This window comes from Lissotriton vulgaris, chromosome 9 (genome assembly GCF_964263255.1).
Source record: "Lissotriton vulgaris chromosome 9, aLisVul1.2, whole genome shotgun sequence".
NCBI lineage: Eukaryota > Metazoa > Chordata > Amphibia > Caudata > Salamandridae > Lissotriton > Lissotriton vulgaris.
Window position 1 is genome coordinate 577,621,713 of NC_141697.1, and position 23,236 is coordinate 577,644,948.

At 54.0% G+C, this 23,236-nt stretch overlaps 1 protein-coding gene across 1 annotated transcript in view; it reads left to right on the forward strand.

The window, feature by feature from the left end:
• LOC147691863 (nuclear RNA export factor 1-like) overlaps window positions 1–23,236 on the forward strand; it is a 964,523-nt gene that overhangs the window by 286,416 nt on the left and 654,871 nt on the right. Inside the window, exon 8 of the mRNA XM_086938137.1 lies at window positions 22,792–22,880. Coding sequence (XP_086794263.1) covers window positions 22,792–22,880 — 89 coding nt within the window. The remainder of the gene's footprint in view (window positions 1–22,791; window positions 22,881–23,236) is intronic.

The window sequence follows — 23,236 nt, forward strand, 5'->3', positions numbered from 1 at the left end:
TGTTACAACACTTGCCAGATGAATATAAGGAGGCAGCAGAGATGCTGATACAGGAAGGGAAGCTTATATCAAACGCATCTATCAAGTGTGCGCTGGACGCAGCAGACACCACGGCCAGGGCAATTAACACTAGTATAATGTTACGGCGACATGCCTGGCTGAGAATCTCCGGTTTCAAGCCAGAGATACAAACCACCATACTAAATCAGCCTGTTAACCCTGATCACTTATTTGGACCAGAGGTAGACACCACCTTGGAAAAAATAAAAAAGGACACTGAGACTGCAAAGTCTATGGGGGATCTACAGTTGCAGCAGTTCAGAGGTGGTTCTTTTCGTCGCTCCAACAATAGAGGAGTTTCCAGAGGCCAGCTGTCCCAGCAGACACATTACAGTAAAGGAGGCGCGCAAACCACCTACACCAAACAGAGTAGAGGTGGCTATCGTGGAAACAGCACCAAGGGCAGAGGTCGTAGAAACAACAGCTCCCGATCCTCCGCCGCTAACAAACAGTGACGCCTTGTCACTGCCCCCCGACCACACCACACCGGTCGAGGGGAGACTACAACAGTTCCTGCCGGTCTGGAAATCCATCACTACAGCAGGTGGGTGAGGAAGCTTATACAGTACCGTTATTGTCTGGAGTTAACATCCACTCCACCCAACATACCCCCAAGACACCGTCCTATGTCCACAGAGCATTTGCACTTATTGCAGCAGGAGGTAGTCGTCATGCTGCAAAAAGGAGCCATGGAACTCGTGCCTGTGGAGGAAAAGGGTACAGGGGTGTACTCACTGTACTTCTTAATTCCAAAAAAGGACGGGTCCCTCAGACCCATACTGGACCTCAGGCCCCTAAACCAGTACATTCTATCAGAACACTTTCACATGCTCACATTGCAGCAGGTTCTACCGTTATTCAGTCAGGGAGATTTCCTCGCAACATTAGATCTAAAGGATGCATATTTCCATATTCCGCTACACCCATCACACAGGAAATACCTCAGATTCACCATTCAGAATCAGCATTATCAGTTCAGGGTCCTCCCTTTCGGAGTGACGACAGCACCCAGGGTGTTTACCAAGTGCCTGGCGACAGTGGCTGCACACCTACGGAGACAGAACGTTCACGTCTACCCTTATCTGGACGACTGGCTTATCCAGGCGAAGTCGGCCAAGCAGTGTGCAGCCCACATGTCCCACACCATTCACCTTCTTCACGATCTGGGGTTTTCACTGAATTATCCAAAGTCCCACCTCCAGCCCGCCCACGTACGGCAGTATCTGGGTGCGACAATAAATACTCTGGCAGCCAAGGCACAGCCAAATTCAGTGAGAATCAACAGCATTAAATTGCTGATACAAAAATTCAGACCACAACACTCGCTTCCGGCACGAGTGTTCATGCAGTTGATAGGCATGATGGCCTCCTGCATCTTCATAGTCCCGCACGCGAGACTACACATGCGTCCGCTTCAGGAGTGCTTAGCACGTCAGTGGAACCAGGCTCACGGACAGTTGAAAGACTTGGTGTTGGTGACCGGTCGTGCATACAACTCTCTACATTGGTGGAATCCACAAAACCTTTGCAGGGGCCGACCGTTCCAGGAGCCTGTGCCACAGATTATTCTGACAACGGACGCATCTCTCCAAGGATGGGGAGCTCATGTACTCCACTACACAGTGCAGGGACTATGGACAGCGCAGCAAAAGAAGATGCACATCAACCTTCTAGAACTGATGGCTATCTTCATGGCGATGAAAGCATTCAAAGTACATCTGTGCAACAAAGTTGTGTTGATCCGGACGGACAACATGACGGCAATGTACTACATACAAAAGCAGGGAGGTACACACTCTCCACAGTTGTCTCATCTGGCTCAGAGCATGTGGAAGTGGGCCATTCAGAGGAACATCCTCCTCATGGCGACACCTCCCAGGCAGGGACAATCAGATGGCGGACCTGCTCAGCAGGCACAGCCACCAGATGCACGAGTGGGAGATACATCCATCAGTACTCCAACCGTACTTCCAGCAGTGGGGTCATCCAGAGATAGACCAGTTCGCCACAAGGGAGAACGCAAAATGCCAAAGCTTCGCCGCCAGGTTCCCACACCCACAGTCGCAGGGCAATGCGATGTGGATGAACTGGTCGGGCAGATTTGCGTACGCTTTTCCCCCAGCACCTCTGATACCGCTGGTGGCACGCAAGCTGATGCAACACTCGATGAGACTCATCCTGGTTGCTCCAACGTGGGCACGCCAACCATGGTACACCACGTTTCTAGAACTATCCGTTGTACCGCATCAAAGGCTGCACCTCACACCCAGGCTTTTGACGCAGAGCCATGGCGACATTCAGCATCCAGATCCGCAACAGCTCAACCTGGCGATCTGGCTCCTGAGGTCTTAGAATTTGGCTACCTCAACTTGCCTCCTGACTGTATGGATATCATAAGGGAAGCAAGAAAGCCCACCACCAGAGCATGTTATGCGGCAAAATGGAAGCGGTTTGTCATTTATTGCGCCAACCACAACATCAACCCGCTAGATGCATCTACTCACAACATCATTTGTTATCTGTTCCATCTATACAAATGTAATCTAGCTTATGCTTCCATTCGTATACATTTGTCTGCAATAGCAGCTTATCTCCAAAACAGGCAGCATCTCTCGCTTTTCAGAGTGCCTGCCATTAAGGCTTTTCTGGAGGGTCTCAAACGAGTTATTCCTCCCAGACACCCACCAGCTCCTGAATGGAACCTAAATGTGGTCCTCACCAGACTGATGGGTCCACCTTTTGAGCCTCTACACTCATGCGAGATTCAGTTCTTTTTTTTTTTTTTTTAATTTTTTGAAAACCTTTATTGTGCATGAAAAAGGGAACAAATACGGGCCTACAACCGTCCGGCCGGCCACGATACTTTAAGCACAGGTGCAAGCAATGTGGTTCCTCAGCGGCATCAGGCAATATAGCAACAATTAATAGCAGTTACACTGAATGGAATCATGTCGCCAAGGAGAAGGAGCATTGAAGGTTAAATTTTTAAATTTTTTGATCTAAATATAAATCAGTAAAGAATAGAGTCCAGGAGAACTGAGTCCGTACATTAGCTTCACAACATGAGCAGGCAGCAGCAATAAGAAGCAACAGTAGTGAGGAACACCCCGTCAATATGGCAGTACAGTGCAAAACAACAGGAACCTCAGTCCGCATTTACGTACCACCCACAGCGCCACCCACTCCCTACTAACCCCTGTCACAGACCCAGAACAGAAAACAGGACAAGAAAGCGCAGAAAGTTTAGAAAAATAAGGCCCATAGAAATGAAATAAGGAAAACTAAATCTACCCCCCCACCCTACATCATTGCGGAGGCTACGGCCTACCCCCCCCCCCCGGCAAAGTGCCTGTCGCCCATTAAAGAACCCGAAATATAGACCAAGAATAGAAGAGAAGAGAGGGAAACGATAAGAAAGTAGAAAATTGAACTCTTGAAATATAGGGAGGAAGAAAAGAACAAGCTATTCTACCACTCCCAAAAAAAAAAGGAAGGAGACGGGGAGGAGCCCACACAATAACAGAACTCTCAGACCCCCAGCCACCTGCAACCCCTACACCGAGTGAAGCAATAATATCGAGAAGCACAGCACCAGAAGGGGAGTTGAATCAGGTACACCCAGGTCCCCGAGTCAGTACATGAATGACCACCCCGTCCATAGAGATAAACAGGATTTGTACAGCTCCACCCCACGTGCGAGGGTGCTAGGATAGACAACAGTAGCAGAACAAATGTGGGGAGCCACGACTACAACATTCGCCAAAGAGGCGGCCCAATCTGAAATCGCGCCAGCCCGACCAACAAGAGTGAGCACCCGGAGACCTCCAGCTCTAATCAGGTCGCAAGCGACCACTACACCATGACGCCCGACAGAAGCCCGCCCCAGCCGGAACAAAGGAACAAGATGGCCGCCTTAAGTGGCGCATAGACAAAGGAGAGCAAAATGGACGCTACCCTCAACCAGCAGTTCCCCAGTCCCAATAAACTTCTGTGACAAGCAGTCAGGCACCAATGAGAATGTGGCGGAGCCGATAGCTCACAATTTATCAGGATAGCCAGTATATGGCGCCGACTGTGCCATTGACAAAGGTCGCAATATCACAAAGGATGCCTTGAATGTAAAGCAAAGCAATAACTAGCGGTAACAGAGACAGACGGGGGAAAACAACCTACATTATTCGTGTGATCCGTGCAGCCACTATATATAGCGTTCTAAACCCAATCATCGCCAGGCAAGAAAGCAATACAACAAGGAACCCGCCTAACCCTGGCCCGATCTCGGATGCCCCCCTGAACCCAGCCCTCGATGGATGCCAACCCTCTCCACAGCAGAGAAACAAAATGGGCGCAAGGGGGGAAGGGGAGATACGTAAATACAAAATGGTCGGTGCCAAATACCCAACAGTGCAGTGAGCACAGCCAAAAGAGTCTCCAAGTAGCTATGATAGCACAAGTACATCAGGGGAAAAAACGGAGGCTTCAACGAGAGAGTCTTGAAGGGAGCCTGAAGTCGCCCAGCCGGCAGCCTCATTGTCAATAGTGAAAGCGAATACAAAGAATCAGTCCCCGAGTATGGAGACAATGTAGCACAGGCGGAGTCGGTAAGCGGTCTCCCACAGGCTCCAGTCTTCACGGGTCTCTCCACCGCTGGAAACGCTTGGCAACATAGTAGCAGCCTCAGGCACCGGCAGGGGATAGCACAACTGTTGCTGGGAGCAGTCCCTCCGTATCGGCTCCAAATCCAAGGCTATGTCGTCAAGTTTCTTGCTCAGCCTGTGGGAGCCATGAAGCAGCGCTGATCTCAATTCGCCCAGGGCAGACAGGATATCGCCGTAGGATAGGGTAGGCTGCGGTCCGTCTGTGACTGGGACAGGCGTGGGTATAGTCAGTGCAGACCTCGGCCACGGTGTTGCAGGCACGGGGCGAGGGTGAGCAGTCCCCTCCATCCCGTGGGTCAACGGGAACATCCACAGCTCCCCAAAGCCGGTCGCCAGAACGTGGGGGGGGTGCAACAGGAGTCAGCAGTTGTCCCTTCTCCCATTGCAACCAGTTGTGGCCCAGCGTCGCCATCAAGGGGCCCCCGTCGGCCTGAACAGGCAATCAGGGCAAACGGGCGGTCCACCGAGTCCGGGCACATCCCGCAATGGAGGCTAGGCGGCCCTCACCCAGCCCGTAACAAAGGAGCCGGTCGTTTAATATATTCCACCCTCAAAGCTACTGTAGTCTCAGTGTCCAGCAGATCACGACAAGCAATGTGCCGCGGTCCGCGATCGAGAAGGAGGAGCTCCGCACAGACTGTGGGCGTCCTGCCGGCAGGCCGGCCGTCTCCGCTCCGTCTAAGTCCGGCCTCCGGCGGCGATTCACACCGGAGTCATGGCGCAGGGCCGGGCAACGGTCTTTCTTCGTATTCCGACCGAGCTGAGGTGTCGGAGGGACACGGGTGAAGTCAGCGCGCAGTCCCCAATCGAGCAGCCGGTGAAATGAGCAGGATGTCAGGCAGGATAAGAACAAAGGGCTCAAGGGCTGGCGGAGCCGAGAGCTCACACGTCTGCTCCGGTCGCCATCTTGGCTCCTCCGAGATTCAGTTCTTGACGTGGAAAGTGGCTTTCCTAATAGCTATCACATCGCTGCGACGAGTTAGTGAACTCCAAGCACTAACTATCCAGGAGCCATTCATACAGATTCACTCCAACAGGGTGGTACTCCGCACTAACCCTAAGTTTCTTCCTAAAGTGGTTTCACAGTTCCATATCAATCAGTCTATAGAACTGCCAGTGTTCTTCCAAAATCCTGAGTCAGTGGCGGAGAGGATGCTCCACACACTAGACGTCAAAAGAGCTCTAATGTACTACATAGATAGGACCAAAGATTTTCGGAAAACAAAATAACAGTTTGTTGCCTTTTCGCCACAATACAAAGGCAACCCCATTTCCAAAGCAGGTATAGCCAGATGGATCGTTAAGTGCATTCAGATTTGCTATCAAAAAGCCAAGCGCAGACGGAGGAGCCAAGATGGCGGCGGAGACGGACGTGTAGTCTCCCGGCTCCCAGAGCCTTTGTTTCCCGCACAGCAATCCTGTCCACTATCCTGTTATTGCGTACCAGCGGGATGTTTGGGAAAGTGTTCTGATGCCATTGATGTTCCGCCGGTGTCCCTACCTGTCTGCTACCCTGAGGTTTCGTCGAGATGACTGCCGACGCCTACCCGAGCCCTGGACCCGTGACCTGCTATACAGTGTGCCGCCTGTGATTGCTGCAGCTGCGGGGGCCGATCGTGCTGGAGCGGCGCGGACATCCGGTATTGGGAGATTGGACCTGTGGACGTTTGCACCGGGCGCTTGAGCGGATAGTACTACTGGCCAGCTGGGAGTCTAATTCACCGCTTTCCATCTGCGGGACGCTGGAGGTGAGCTGCGCTTTGTTTTCTCCAGTGGCGGAGATGTTCCGGCTGCCGGGGCTCATTTCTTGACTCGCCTCTGCCTGAGTCGAGCGGAGAGGGACCCCTCACTATATGCCGTCCACGATCATGGACCCATGCTGTCCTGATGGGATCGATCACCGCACCATAGTGCTGACTTTGCCTGAAACCTTTGCTATCCCTGACGGCATGAACGTGGCGGGTGGCTCCCCAGCGGTAATGGCGGACGGCGCCTCGGCTCCTGCCCGGTATGCCCATCACGTACCCGATTGGGATGTGGACCTGTCTGCTGCGCCTCACAACGCGGAGGTGATGGAAGATCACTCGACATTAACTTGCGCCTCCTTTCTTATTGCTCTTACTCAACTGAGGGTCGAATGGAGTGAAAGCTCGAGACTGTTGGGAGAGAAGCTGGACGGATTTGCAACCAGATCGGGCTATACTTTGCCAGGCCGCTTTCCTCACTATGTTGATCAGTCTCCGCTGATCCCTGTTTGTGAAACTTTGTTGCCGCGAGAGTGTGTGAAGGAACGACTTCATGGCGATGATACAACGTGTGCTATGCGATCTGACTGCCCTAGTGCTGCTACAATGTCTCTCTCCCTGGTGCAGCGCACAACCTCGCCCACGGCGCTCATGGAGCCGCTGTTGCAACAATTGACTATCCTGATTGACTGTGCCTATTCAGTAGAGACATCGATAACTTTTACATTGCAACGTACTACTGCTTTGAAAACGCAGCTCCTTTTGTGTGTTGGCTCTGTGTGGGACTGGCGACGTCCATCTTGTCCTTGGACATCTCTTCTTTATCGAGTGCGGCAATTTTGCCTCCTTGTTCTCATTGGGGCGGGCCTTCTCTTTATCTCTGAAGGTAATGGCTTTTCACGAGGGGTGGGTACGGGTGGACATCCAAGATCGGGCCAGGGCTAGGCGGCTTCTTTAGTGGAATGTACGCACTGACGGGCGGGGACTAGGTTGGGACTGTTTTTTTTTTTGTCTGATTTGTCTACATATTTGGAAATGACGCTCCCCATTTGTAGAATGATACCTGCTCCTTCCCCTGCGGAACCTATATTCTCCAGATGCCCTGGTGGAACTATGCATGTGAACAAAAGACTCTATGGTGATTGTCGACGGCCATTTTGCGATCCTGGGTCACCTCCTTCTTCTATGCGGCCATATTGTCTCTTTGTGTCCGAGGGGAAATGCCTTCCTAGGGGAGTGTACTCAGGGTTGCATCCACGATCGGGTCAGGGCTAGGCTGCCTTTCTTCACTATCGACTCACTGGCTGGCTGGGACGGGGTTGGAGCTGTTTTGTACATGTTTTGGGAGCAAACTGCGTGATGATATTCTCCATCTGTATTAACATTGCTATTTGCTACTGTACTGGTGTATTCAGGGTGGAAGATATACTTGTGACTGGGGTGACCGGGAGTATATAGAATTGGCCCTCCTCTCGTTTCTTTCGTGTTCTATGAGAGTTGTAGATTAGTATGCTCTTTTCTCACTCTCTATATTTTGGATATTATAGTATTCTTTTCTCTTCCTTTCTCTTTCTTTCTTGCTATATTTCGGGTTTATTGGGCGACAGACACACTGCTAGGGGGGCGGGGGGGGGTAGGCCGTAGCCTCTGCATGCGTGTAGGGTGGGGGTTGGGGGATGGGATTTTAGTTTCTTGGTTTCAGTTTCTATGGTGCCTTATTTTTCTCTTCACTTTTGTTTTTTCTACTTCATTCTGTCTTGGGTCCGTGTCTGGGACTGCTAGGGGGTGGGCGGCGGTAGACATTGGGTGGGATGCTAGATCTGATACCTCCACTGCATATACTTCTAGCCGCCATGCCGCCTGGGGGGGATTTGACTGTTGGGTTGTTAGATTACGTTGTGATTTGTCGCTAATGTCATGTTACGTCTGCACGGACTCTGCCTTTTTAGCCTATTATTTCTTTTTCAATATTAAGAAAACGTACAAGTCGAACTTTAATAGCTGCAACAAAATTTAAAATTAACCTTCACTGATCCTGGAACACGGTATCACGGCGCATTACAGTGTAACTCTTAAATGCTTGCTGATGGGAATAATGTGGTACTGTGTCGCCGTATTGTATGCGTTGGTGCTTCATGAGTATCCGTGGCCGGCCTGATGGTTGTGGGCCCGTATTTGTTCTTTTATTGATGCACAATAAAGGTTTTCAAAAAAAAAAAAATAAAAAAAAAAAAAAGCCAAGCGCACATTAACGGTTCCCCCAAGGGCCCACTCCACGCGAAAGTTGGTGGCCTCCATGGCTTTCCTTGGAAATGTTCCTTTAGAAGACATATGTAGAGCAGCCACATGGTCCACCACACACACATTTACCAAACACTACTGTGTAGATGTGCATTCCAAACAGCAGGCAGCTGTAGGGCAGGCTGTTCTAAAAACACTTTTTCAAACTGCTGCAGCTGGCACAGGCGGCCGCCGCTAATGGAGGGACTGCTATGCATTCTATGCACAGATATGAATTCAGCAGCCCACATGCCTCGAACCGAATATGCTACTTACCAGTATGCATCTGTTCTTGGCATGTAGGGCTGCTGACATTCATATCGCCCGCCCTCCTCCCCGGCGCCTGTAGCGGCTGCAGCACTCATAATTACTCTTAGCATGGTCATCACTTACTGTAATACACTCCATCTTTGCCACAATGGCGAAAAACAATCCGAGGATGGAGAGGATGCCCATGCGCACTGTAGTCCAGGGGAGGAGCCACCTATCTCGTGATACTTCGAAGACTCTTCCAGGACAACAATGCGCAATCATGCGGACCCAACACTAGGCGGCGATCTATGCACAGATATGAATGTCAGCAGCCCTACATGCCAAGAACAGATGCATACTGGTAAGTAGCATATTCGATCCTCACCACTGGCTTCCTCAAGTTCCCCATACCAGTCCATTGTCTCCTCAGAGACATCCTGGTTCTCTAGAGGGTCTCCAGATTCCTCCCAATCCTCTCCTGAGCCTAGCACCTCCTCAGAGTGCTCAGGCAACAACATAGAGCCCCTGGGTTCTGTCGACGTCTGAATCGCCGTCGCTCAATGCGGTTCCGGCTCCGTGTCGTCGGGTATGAAGATGGTGCTCGCGCCACCGATGGGCATCGGCAATGTCGTAGGCATTGACTTTGGATTCGACGCCGGATAAGGTCGCGTTGGCAGGACCGGTGTCGATCCGGATCCGGGATCGGATCGACATCGGATCGGATCCCTGAGCCCCCACTGGCGCCGGGGCTGGAACCGACGGCGTCGAAACCGTTGGGACCTCCTCCGACCCCGTGGAGCCCAAAAGCTCACCAGTGGGGCCGTTCAGCTCAACTAGGGGGCGCATAGTGTCATAAAAATCTTTAATTTGAGCCGGAGTCGCTCCGGCTCCCAGAAAGGGTGGGAGGCGCGAAGTTGACTCTGGCTCCAGCTCTGCAGAACCGTACCTGGAGCGTCGGTGCTCCTTACCTCTCTTGATGACAGATGCTAGTTAAGGTCAAGTCGAAGTCCACTTCTTTTTCTTGTGACTCTTCTCCGAGTGTCCAGAGGACCTCGAATGGGAGAAAGAGGACTTAGGACTCCGTGAACGGTCCCTTGACCTCCTCTTCCTCGAGCATCACCGCGACCTCCTCGGAGTCTCTCGTATCGGTGTCGACTGCCGGGCCGCGAGCAACTTTATTGCTTGCTCCCTCAAGGTTTTCGAGGCCATGGCCCGACAGTCTGAACACGACTTCTAATCGTGGTCGCGTTCAATTCACCAAAGATAAATGCGGTGGGGAACGGTAACTGACATCATGCGGGAACAAGTCCTGCATGGCTTGAAACCTGTCTTCCTCGAAGACATCCCTCGCACACAGAGTCGGATAAAAAATTTCTACAAAAAGTCACGAAAAAGCCTGCCAAAAAGCAGCAGAGGGGTAGCTCTTCCCGGATCGGAGCTTAACTGATGCGGAAAGAAAAGAACTGCAACCGCATGCCTGGGTGGCGCCTATACAGGCATCGCAATGTCAAGTCAAAGAATTTATATAGCGCGCTACATACCCAGAGGGTCTCAAGGCGCTTGAGGAGGGGTGGGGGATTACTTGTCAAATATCCACGTTTTAAGTTGCTTTCTGAATGCTAGGTGGTTCTGAGTAAGGCGAAGGTAAGTGGGAAGTGAGTTCCAGGTTTTAGCTGCCAGGTAGGAGAAGGATCTACCTCCCATGGTGGTTTTGTTGATGCGAGGTACAGTGGCAAGGGCTTGGTTGGATGATCGTAGCTGTCGGGAGGGGGTGTAGAAGGACAGTCGTGTGTTGAGGCATTCGGGTCCAATTTCGTAGAGTGCTTTGTGTGCGTGGGTTAGGAGCCGGAAAGTGATCCTCTTATTGACGGGAAGCCAGTGGAGGTTTTTCAGGTGACCAGAGATATGTTCTTTACGCGGGATGTCTAATATGAGCCTGGCTGAGGCGTTTTGGATTCGTTGGGAGTTTTTTCTGGAGTTTAGCGGTAGTACCGGCGTAGAGGGTGTTTCCGTAGTCAAGTCGGCTCGTGACCAGAGCGTGGGTGACCGTTTTCCTAGTTTCGGTGGGGATCCAACTAAATGTTTTTTTGAGCATGCGAAGAATGTTGAAGCAAGATGAAGAAACGGCGTTGACTTGTCTGTTCATCGAGAGTGAGGAATCCAGGATGACGCCCAGGTTCCGTGCGTGGTCCGTCGGGATGGGTGCTTTTCCAAGGGCTTCTGGCCACCAAGAGTCGTCCCAGGCAGAGGGGGAGGTACCTAAGATAAGGACTTCTGTTTTATCTGAGTTCAGTTTCAGACGGCTGTGTTTCATCCATTCGGCTACTTCTTTCATTCCTTCGTGTAGGTTAGTTTTGGCGGTGCTAGGGTCATTGGTGAGTGATAGGATCAGTTGAGTGTCATCCGCGTAGGAGATGATGTTGAGGTTGTGTTGGCGTGCGATGGCCGCGAGGGGGCTCATGTATACGTTGAAAAGGGTGGGACTGAGTGAGGACCCTTGGGGTACGCCGCAGATGACTTCAGTGGCCTCTGAGACGAATGGTGGGAGGCGGACTCTCTGGGTTCTTCCGGTGAGGAACGAGGTGATCCATTCCAGTGCTTTTCCTTGTATTCCGATGTTTCTGAGGCGCTGTAGAAGGGTGCTATGGCAGACTGTGTCGAAGGCTGCGGAGAGGTCAAGGAGGATGAGGGCGACTGTGTCTCCATTGTCCAGGAGAGTTTGAATGTCGTCTGTTGCTGCGATGAGGGCGGTTTCAGTGCTGTGCTTGGCTCGGAAACCGGATTGTGAGGAGTCGAGGGATTTGTTTGTTTCGAGGAAGGCGGCGAGTTGGTTGTTGACCGCTTTCTCGATGACTTTGGCCGGGAATGGAAGGAGCGAGATGGGGCAGTAGTTTTTGAGTTCGGTGGGGTCGGCTGTGGGTTTCTTCAGGAGGGCGCTGAGTTCGGCATGTTTCCAGCTTTCCGGGAAGGTTGCAGAGTCGAGGGAGCAGTTGATGACGTCTCGGAGGTGCGGTGCTATGATGGAGTCTGCTTTGTTAAAGATGTGGTGAGGGCATGGGTCCGTGGGGGATCCTGAGTGGATAGAGTTCATCAGACGGATGGTGTCCTCAATGGAGATTGGCTTCCAGTCTTGAGGGTGTTCAAGGGAGGTGGGGGTCCTGTAGGGGGATGGGTGGGTTGGTCTTCGGGTTGGTTGTCGAAGCTGTTGTGGATGTCTGCAATTTTGTTGTGGAAGAGTGAGGCTAGAGAGTCGCAGAGGGTTTGAGAGGGGGTGATGTCGTTGGAGTTGGCCGAGGAATTGGTAAATTCCTTGACGATGTTGAAAAGTTCCTTGCTGTTGTGGGCGTTGTTATCTAGTCGGTCCTTGAAAGCGGCTTTCTTGGCCTTTCGGATTAGTTGGTGGTGTATGCGGGTGGCGTTTTTGAAGGCGTTCTTGGTGCTGGTGGTTGGGTCTTTTTTCCAGGCTTTCTCAAGGGAGCGGCAGAGTTTCTTGGATTTCTTAAGATCATCGTTGAACCAGGAGGCCTTCTTGCTGCCCGGTTTGATTTGTTGTTTTTTCAGTGGTTCTAGGATGTCGGCGATGTTGGATAACCATAGGGTGAGGTTGGTGGCGGCTTGGTCAGGGTTTGAGGAGTGGGCTGGGGGGTTTAGAAGAAGCGATGAGGAGATCTGGTCGCTGGTGATTTTGTTCCAGTTTCTTTGCAGAGTTGGTTGGGGGTGGTTGTTGGGTTTGGGCTTGTTGTAGGTAAAGTGAACGCAGCTGTGGTCAGTCCAGAGGAGAGCCGTAGTGTGGCTGAAGGAGACATGATTGCTGGAGGTGAAGATAGGGTCGAGTGTGTGACCTGCGATGTGGGTGGGGGAAGTGACCAGTTGTTTAAGTCCGAGGTTGGCGAGGTTGTCCAAAAGGGTGGTGGAGTTGTGGTCGTTGTTCTTTTCAAGGTGAAAGTTGAGGTCTCCCAGAAGGATGTAGTCTTTGGAGGGGAGCGCGTGTGGAGTGATGAAGTCCGTGATGTCCTCACTAAATTGTGCGCGGGGTCCTGGAGGTCTGTAAAGGAGGGTGCCTCTGAGTGTGGTCTTGGGGTCGATGTGGATCTGGAAGTGAAGGTGTTCAGAGTTGGCGAGATTGACGTCTGAGCTGGTTGAGATGTGGATGGATTTCTTATGGACGATAGCGATTCCTCCTCCTGGGTGGCCGGTACGGTCCTTGTGTATGATCTTATAATCTTCAGGGATGGCAATGGTGATGTCTGGGGCAGAAGAGGCGTTCATCCATGTTTCTGTTAGGAAGGTGACGTCCGGAGAGATGGTGTCTAGTAGATTCCAGAGGTCAATGGCGTGCCTGTGGACCGATCGGGTGTTGAGCAAGATGCATTGTAGGTGGGTGGGGTCGGGTATCTGTGGTGTGATCGTAGCGGAGTTGTTGTCGGTGCCGTTGAATTTGCAGGAGATGCATGAGAAAGGTCCGTGGGTTTGTCCAGGAGCGGCTTGGACGCAGTTGGGGAAGCGGCCGGGGTTAAGGGCTAGGAGGGTGGTGGCATCGTAGGTAATGCGGGAGGGGTGGGCATGACAAGGGCCAGGGGGACTAGCGCTGGGCGCGGCCTTGGCGCGGACGGGCGTAGACGGGCTTACCTTTGGCGCAACTGGGGCGTGGACGCTGCGCGTGAACGCTGCGCGCATGGGCTACTGTCATATTTGGATGGTGGGAAGGGGGAGGGGCGAGGGCTGTTCAGCTGGGAGGCGGGGCGGGCTCACGAGGACGCAGACCTCGGACAACAACAAAATAAACAAAATGGCAGCGGGGGGAGGGCAGAGCACAGCGCCGGCGGTAAACGCGCACTTAAGTTAAATCAATATCAGCGGAAGCGAGGCGAAGCAGCGCCCAGTGTCCTACAGTGAAAACAGGCTTTACAATGCAGTTCAGTTTAATCACAAGCGAGGCGAATCAGCGCCCAGTGCCCTACGCAAGCTATACAATGCAATGCAATGCAATTAAATCACAAGCGAGGCGAAGCAGCGCCCAGTGCCCTATAGTACACGCAAGCTATACAAAGCAATGCAATTATATCACAAGCGAGGCAAAGCAGCGCCCAGTGCACAACGATACCAGGACTCGCCAGGGAGGCTGGGGAGCGACCTCTCAGCAAGTAGCACTGAGGGGATCACAGCGCTTCCAGGAACGGGAGCGCTGTAAATACAAAGTGGGAGGGCTGTTCAGCTGGGAGGCGGGGCGGGCTCACGAGGACGCAGACCTCGGACAACAACAAAATAAACAAAATGGCAGCGGGGGGGAGGGCAGAGCACAGCGCCGGCGGTAAACGCGCACTTAAGTTAAATCAATATCAGCGGAAGCGAGGCGAAGCAGTGCCCAGTGTCCTACAGTGAAAACAGGCTTTACAATGCAGTTCAGTTTAATCACAAGCGAGGCGAAGCAGCGCCCAGTACCCTACGCAAGCTATACAATGCAATGCAATGCAATTAAATCACAAGCGAGGCGAAGCAGCGCCCAGTGCCCTATAGTACACGCAAGCTATACAAAGCAATGCAATTAAATCACAAGCGAGGCAAAGCAGCGCCCAGTGCACAACGATACCAGGACTCCCCAGGGAGGCTGGGGAGCGACCTCTCAGCCGCTGATGACATCACGTGGAGCCAAATGGAACCACCCGACGAGCGCAAGGGGTATTGCTCAGCAAAAGTTTCCGGATTCAGTCTGACAACTGGGAAATTTACAGGTAAGGGATCTGTAGCTAGAAGTCTAAAGTCAGATAAAGAGAACTTTAATAATACACCCTAAAGTACGTTCCACTCTCAAAATAGGGGCTACTATTGCTTTCTTAGGAAACATCCCCATAGTTGACATTTGTAAAGCTGCAACATGTTCTTCACCGCACACATTCACTGTTGGACAGGCCACATGAAGGGCTTGCTCCCTCCCCACATGACAGGGCCCGAGCCCTGGCCCACCAGGTATTACCCACAGAAGCAATCCGCACCCCGTCTCATACGAGACTCCTGCCCCCGGACATCTCTGTATCATGGGGCCGAACCACTACCGGCTCCCACGCCCGGCCCGGCCGCCATCTTGGACACTGCACCACGAGGCCGCGTGGCCTCAGCTCGACCCTAACCCTGGGCCTGGCCAGGCCCCGACATCCCGGCACCACCATCCACCCAGGAGGTGAACGGACCACTTGGCAGGCTGATGGGAGAAAGAAGTGTCGATGGCTCTCCCCCGCCAGGTGCCGATCGCCCCCAGCTCCCCCGGGCGCTGGCTCCACCCCCCTGCTGGGTGTCTGGACTCCCTCATCCCGGACCTCCCGACCTCCAAGTGCGAGGGTCCGGACATCAAAGGGCGCTAGACCTATAACTGGGGCAGCTCCAGAGCAGGAAGGCAGTTGTATCCTGGAGTCGAGAGACACCGTGAAGAACTCATCCTTGACGGACTACTGGCGCTGCCGTAGCCCTGCCTTGAGAACTATCGTCTTGCCTGCCGGCGCTGCCGCCCCCTTCTGAATCCTTCATCCTCGTCGGGACCAGCTGGCGCTGCCGCGGACCGTTGTAACTACCATCTTCACCGGGACCTGCTGGCGCCGCCGCGGACCGTCGCTACCTACGATCATCTCGGGACCTGCCGGCGCTGCCGCGGCCCGTCCATCTAGAACGCCGAGCTCGAGGATTGTGAGCTATCCATCATATCATCACCTTTGCCAGATTGGTAACAAGACTGTCCCGCTACCCCCTTCCCATCCGAGAGACTAGAATCGAGGGGACCCCTGCGTCCAGACCTCCTTGTTCCATTCTACCGTACCTTAAGTTTGCCTATAAAGAACGTAAACCTTATCTTTGTGTGGTGTCCGTCTGTGGGGTGGAAGTTACTCGTCTGTACGATCGCTGGAGACGGCTCTCCCCGGAGACCTCTCCTCTTGTCCTCGGCAGACCCTCCCGGTCCGTCTAACATTGGTGGCCAGCGGCGCGATCCGAATCAACGCGTAATCGTACAGAGAGTAGCTCACCCCACGACAAAACCACAATGACAACCAAAGAGAGCGGATCCACCGAGGAATTCCAGATGGAGAAATTAGAAGAGTACAACCATCGTGAATTGAAACAATTCTGCATTGAACTAGGCATTGCTACCACCGGTCTGAGTACTAAAGACGATTTCAAGCACGCCATTGAGTCGTGGGCGGAAACCGGGGCCGTCAGACCCCCGGACCAAAACATTGCAGCATCAGAGAGGAACACCACGGCTCCCGAGGAGCAAAGGACGGGTCTCTCGCAGGAAGAGATCCGAGAGAGAGAAAAAAGCAGACTACATGAGTTGGAAATGGCCCGGCTCAAAATGGACGGTGAACTCAAATTAGCCGAACAAAAACTGAGCCTAGAACATCTGCGGCTCCGAGAAGAATGGGAAGAAAAACAGAGGCAGAGAGAGCTCGAAGAAAAAAGATTGGCGTACGAACACGAGCGCAAACTAGCAGAAATAGACCTACGGAAGCAGAACAAAGAACTGGGGGTGCCCGAGCAACCGCGCACCCCAGGAGCGACAGAAAAGAAAGTACACATCCCCAAGGATGTCGTTCGAGAGTATTTCCGAGATGACGACATACAACAGTGGTTCAAGGCCTACGAGATCGCCATGACCTCCCACCGGATCGATCGAAGTGACTGGGGAGCCGGTCTATGGGGGAGGTTTGTCAATGAAGGCCGTGATGCCCTGCTACAGCTCCCAGACCATCTGATGACCTCCTATGACCACATGAAGGCTGCCCTCCTCACCCGGTATGGGCTCACACCCGAAATGTACCGCCAGAGGTTCCGAGACTGCACCCGGATCCCGGGTACCACTTGGGTGGAATATGTAAACTATTTCAGCCGAGCCTTCGAGGGTTGGATCAAGGGCAGCCATGTGACGACCTACGAGCAACTTTTTAATCTCATGGTGTGGGAGCATCTCTCTAACAACTGCTTCGTCGAGCTCAGGCAGCACCTCCTCGACAGTAAATTGACTGACCCACGGCAGCTCGCCGCCGAGGCTGACCGGTGGGAAAGCACCCGAGTGGGCCGGAGTGGGCCGCACGAACAGAACCGGAACAACCAAGGTCAGCACCGTCCCCGAGGAGGAGGAGGAGGCCAGGGGCGAGGAAGAGACACCGTCCCGGCCGCTCCCGCTGCCAGCACCCCGCCCCCCGCCCCCGGCCAACCGAGGCAACCCCCCGGTACGCCCGGGGTTCCGAGCCAATGTCACGTGTCACAGATGCCGGCGAGTAGGCCACTACGCCAATGACCCGAACTGTCCCCAGAACCAAACTCCGAGACCCCGCCAGGTAGCTGCCGCCGTCCTGGGGGGAGAACAAATCTCCGAAGAACAGGAAGAAGGCGAACAGGAGCCACAAGAATGGGAACCGGCCGCCATGGTTCTAGCGTGCTTAGGGGGAAGAGACATGGTCCCGCTGGCTCCCCTACCCGCCAACACCAGAAAATATAGTCAGTGGGTGAACATTAATGGGCACCGGGCCGAAGCCCTACGTGACACCGGGGCCAGTGTGACGGCCGTCCGCTGTCACCTGGTGACCCCGGAACAGATCCTGCCGAACATTCTCTGCCCCGTCCGTTCAGCCGACAATTCGGAGAGCCTATGTTGGATGGCCTGCGTCCCCTTCGAATGGGGAGGGGTCTCCGGCATGTTGAAGGTGACGGTCCGAGATGATGCCCCCGTGGACTGTCTCCTGGGGAATGATCTTGAGAGCTCCCCGTGGGCCGCCGTGGAAAGAAGAGAGCACCTGGGGATGTTGGGCCTCCCGGACTGGGCATGCGTAACCACCCGGTCCATGGCCGCCCGTACCATCCCCCGACCAGAAGAACCCGAATGGCCAGCACCTCCTCCACCGATCGCTCCAGTAGAAGACACCGACCATACTAACCCCCCAGAGCAAACTCCCGAAGGGCTCGCTCAGCCCCAGGACCTTCCCGGCCTGGCTCAGTGGCGTCAAGAAGGGGGGCCCACTCAGGAACAGTTCCGTCAAGAGCAGAGGACCTGTCCCTCCCTCGAGGGACTCCGCCAGCAAGCCCTCGCCCAGAGCGCAGGGGACACCACCGTAGCCCATTGGATCTACTGGGACAACGACCTGTTGTACAGTGAACAGAGAATCGCAGAGTTAGGGGCCAGTCGAGTGTTGGTGGTGCCCCTCCGTTTTAGAGACTTCTTGTTAAATTTGGCCCACAATGTCCCCCTGGCTGGACACCTAGGTCAGGACAAAACCTACAGTCGCCTGGTGACCCACTTCTTCTGGCCCAAGATGAGAAACGACGTCCTCAACCACTGCCGGTCCTGCCCCACGTGCCAGGCCAGCGGGAAGAGCGGCCGCAAATTGAAAGCACCTCTACAACCCTTCCCAGTTGTCACCACCCCGTCCGAGAGGGTGGGAATAGACATTGTGGGGCCCCTGGACCCCCGTACAGCACAAGGACATCGGTTCATCCTGGTACTGGTGGACCACGCCACCCGCTACCCCGAGGCCGTTCCCCTGCGAACTGTAACAGCCCCGGTGGTTGGCCGGGCCTTGATGGGGATCTTCTCCCGGGTGGGCTTCCCCCGAGAAGTCGTCAGCGACAGAGGCACGAACTTTATTTCCAAATATATGAAGTCCCTCTGGCAACAGTGCGGGGTCACCTACCGATTCACGACCCCCTATCACCCTCAAGGAAACGGACTAGTCGAGCGGTTCAACCGCACGCTCAAAGGGATGATTGGGGGGTTGGAAGAGCCCCTCCGTCGCCAGTGGGATGTGCTACTGCCGTGCCTCCTCTTCGCATATCGAGAAGTCCCCCAGAAATCCCTCGGCTTCAGCCCGTTCGAACTCTTGTATGGACACCCTGTGCGCGGGCCCCTCAGCCTAGTCAAAGAAGGTTGGGAGATGGCCCCCCTAAAGACCCCTCCAGATGTCTTCAAGTACCTCCTGACCCTACGCAATCAGACCAGGCGATTCAGAGAAATGGCGAAGGCAAACCTTGAGGCCAGTCAGGAGGACATGAAAAAATGGTACGATCAAAATGCCTCCTCCATCGAATTCGAACCGGGCCAACAAGTGTGGGTGATGTCCCCCACCGAATCATGTGCCTTGCAGGACAAGTGGACGGGGCCCTTCAAGGTGGTCGAGCGCAAGAGCCCCGTCACCTACCTCATCGATATGGAATCCCCCCGGAACCCCCTCCGGGTCCTCCACGCCAATAGACTCAAACCCCACTTTGTGCGCTCAGAGCTCAGCCTCCTGATGGCTACAGACACCGGAACAGAAGAAGACTCCGAACCTCTCCCTGATCTCCTAAAGACTCGGGAGAAAGATGGCTCCGTGGACGGGGTCCGACTCTCAGATGCCCTCACCCCGGAACAGCGCCAAGGCTGCGACCTCCTGCTGCAGTTTGCGACCCTGTTTTCCCTCACCCCAGGGGTCACCCCCTGGTGCTTGCACGACGTGGACACTGGGGACAGTCCCCCTATCAGACATCGGGCGTACCGCGTACCAGATCGGGTACGGGCCTGCATCCAAGAGGAGGCGTCAAAGATGCTCACGCTCGGGGTCATCGAGCCCTCGGACAGCCCCTGGGCCAGCCCGGTCGTGCTGGTCCCCAAAGCGGCTGCCCCCAGCACCACCCCTGAGCTCCGATTCTGCGTCGACTATCGGGGCCTGAACGCTGTCACCAGAACCGACGCTCATCCCATCCCCCGAGCAGATGAACTAATCGACCGCCTGGGGGCTGCCCGCTACCTCAGCATCTTTGACCTAACAGCGGGCTACTGGCAGATCGGTCTCACCCCCCAGGCTCAAGAACGATCCGCCTTTTCCACCCCCGATGGCCACTACCACTTCAAAGTCATGCCATTCGGCATGAAGAATGCTCCAGCTACTTTTCAGCGACTGGTAAACCAGGTCTTGGCGGGACTTGAGGAGTTCAGCGCCGCCTACCTGGACGATATCGCTGTGTACAGCCGCCACTGGTCCGACCACCTCCACCACCTCCGAGAGGTCCTGCAGGCCCTCCAACGGGCCGGCCTCACCATCAAGGCCAGCAAGTGCCAAATTGGTCAGGGGTCCGTAACCTACCTCGGACACCAGGTGGGAAGCGGTCTGGTGGCCCCCCTTCAACTCAAGATCGCTGCCATCCAGTCCTGGCAGCCTCCCGTCACGCAGACCGAGGTCCGAGCCTTCTTGGGGCTCACCGGCTACTACCGGCGGTTCGTGAGGGACTATGGCAGCATCGTGGGGCCCCTCACGGAGCTCACGTCCAAGAACCACCCGAAGACGGTCAACTGGACTCCAGACTGTCAAGCGGCCTTCGAGAGGCTGAAGGCCGCCATGTGCACTGCCCAGGTACTCCAGGCCCCTGACTACAGTCGGGAATTCATCGTACAAACGGATGCCTCCGACCATGGCATTGGGGCGGTTCTCTCCCAGTTGAACCCCGAAGGACTTGACCAACCAGTGGCCTTCATCAGCAGACGTCTCCTGGCCCGAGAACAGCGCTGGAGCACCATCGAGAGGGAGGCCTTCGCAGTGGTATGGGCCCTCAAAAAGCTCCGGCCCTATCTCTTCGGTACCCACTTCCGGGTGCAGACCGATCATCGGCCCCTGCAGTGGCTAATGCAGATGCTGGGGGAAAATCCCAAACTGTTGCGTTGGTCCATCTCCCTGCAGGGTATGGACTTCACTGTGGAACATCGACCTGGCCAAGACCACGCCAACCCAGATGGCCTGTCACGCTTTTTCCGCCTCGACGAGGAGAGTCCCCAAGAGGATGGGTGACTCTCCCCGCCTTCAGCTGGGGGGGACGCATGTTGGACAGGCCACATGAAGGGCTTGCTCCCTCCCCGCATGACAGGGCCCGAGCCCCGGCCCACCAGGTATTACCCACAGAAGCAATCCGCACCCCGTCTCATACGGGACTCCTGCCCCCGGACATCTCTGTATCATGGGGCCGAACCACTACCGGCTCCCTCGCCCGGCCCGGCCGCCATCTTGGACACTGCACCACGAGGCCGCGTGGCCTCAGCTCGACCCTAACCCTGGGCCTGGCCAGGCCCCGACATCCCGGCACCACCATCCACCCAGGAGGTGAACGGACCACTTGGCAGGCTGATGGGAGAAAGAAGTGTCGATGGCTCTCCCCCGCCAGGTGCCGATCGCCCCCAGCTCCCCCGGGCGCTGGCTCCACCCCCCTGCTGGGTGTCTGGACTCCCTCATCCCGGACCTCCCGACCTCCAAGTGCGAGGGTCCGGACATCAAAGGGCGCCAGACCTATAACTGGGGCAGCTCCAGAGCAGGAAGGCAGTTGTATCCTGGAGTCGAGAGACACCGTGAAGAACTCATCCTTGACGGACTACTGGCGCTGCCGTAGCCCTGCCTTGAGAACTATCGTCTTGCCTGCCGGCGCTGCCGCAACCTTCTGAATCCTTCATCCTCGTCGGGACCAGCTGGCGCTGCCGCGGACCGTTGTAACTACCATCTTCACCGGGACCTACTGGCGCCGCCGCGGACCGTCGCTACCTACGATCATCTCGGGACCTGCCGGCGCTGCCGCGGCCCGTCCATCTAGAACGCCGAGCTCGAGGATTGTGAGCTATCCATCATATCATCACCTTTGCCAGATTGGTAACAAGACTGTCCCGCTACCCCCTTCCCATCCGAGAGACTAGAATAGAGGGGACCCCTGCGTCCAGACCTCCTTGTACCATTCTACCGTACCTTAAGTTTGCCTATAAAGAACGTAAACCTTATCTTTGTGTGGTGTCCGTCTGTGGGGGGGAAGTTACTCGTCTGTACGATCGCTGGAGACGGCTCTCCCCGGAGACCTCTCCTCTTGTCCTCGGCCGACCCTCCCGGTCCGTCTAACATTCACCAAACGCCATTGTGTAGATGTGTTAGCGAGGCAACAAGTTAATGTTGGCCTGTATAATCTATGCAAAGCATGTGATCAACAGCTCACATGCCTCGAACGGATAACGTTACTTACCCAGTAAGCACCTGTTCTTGGCATGTAGAGCTATAGATTCACATGCACCCACCCGCTTCCCCGGCTACCTGTACCTGTTGCAGTTGTCGCTCTTACTCTATAAACATACGCATGGGCATCTCTATTCTTTACTTACTAACTCCATTCTCACCCTCTGCGGGAAAACAATCAAACAATGGATTCGATGCCCATGCGCACTATCACCGAAAGGAGGAGTCACCTACCTCGTGACTGGAAAGCCTTCTTCCAAGAAAAACAACTTGCAAACATCCGGATCCAACATTAGATGGCAGGAGTATGGAAAGCATGTGAACCTACAGCTCTACATGCCAAGAACAGATGCTTACTGAGTAAACAACATTATCCTTTTCCAGGATTTGTATCTGTCAAATTGATATGAATGTCACGCTATCTTTCAATGATTTCCCATTTCCATGAGTCCAGGCACTATCACAAAACTCACAGCAGTCTCTACACCATCCCCATCGCGTGTCATCTACAGTAATTTGTACTTGTAGCACTTAGCCCCCATCGTTCAAATCTACCCACATGCCCTCCTAATGCATTCCTTTAGAATTTGTAGAAAAATAAACTGAGGTATGTAGAGCTGAAGGGCACATAGTCTGATGGAGCCCAGATAACACATGTACTCCATACTCCTATTTTTAGTGCGATTTTACTGTTAAAATCTCATTAGCAAGTTGAAAGTGGGGTTAGTGCATACAAATACAAGAATCGCTATTCGGTGTAAGATTTAACTATGTAATTTGTTTGCTGTCTTTCAGAACTCCTAACACAGGGTGTGATGTTGGGATTGTTTAGGAAGGATCACATGCGGGCTGTGCTCCAGATTATCAAGGAAAACATCCCTGAGGTGAGTGAGGCAAACCTGGGTTCCAGACATCAAAGTCAGATATGTGTTAATGTAGCATGCATTCTAATACAGGTGGTTGTCTCCAAACATTTCAATGCACAAAAAGAAAATTACACGCAGCTACTGCCTAAGTAAACATGACCATTTTCTATATAAGGGTCATCCTTTTTTCCCTTCTCACTTCCAGTCCCAGTGGAAGGAATCGGAAATAGCCAAGCCCGAGCCTTGCAGCTTCACCTAAAATACCTTGGTTCCCACCATACAGATGGACTTCTATAGCGCTTATCTCCTAATCTCAGATTGCAGTTCCCTGTAAATTCCATCTCTACTCGCACACCCATTTTTTTTTTTTAAAT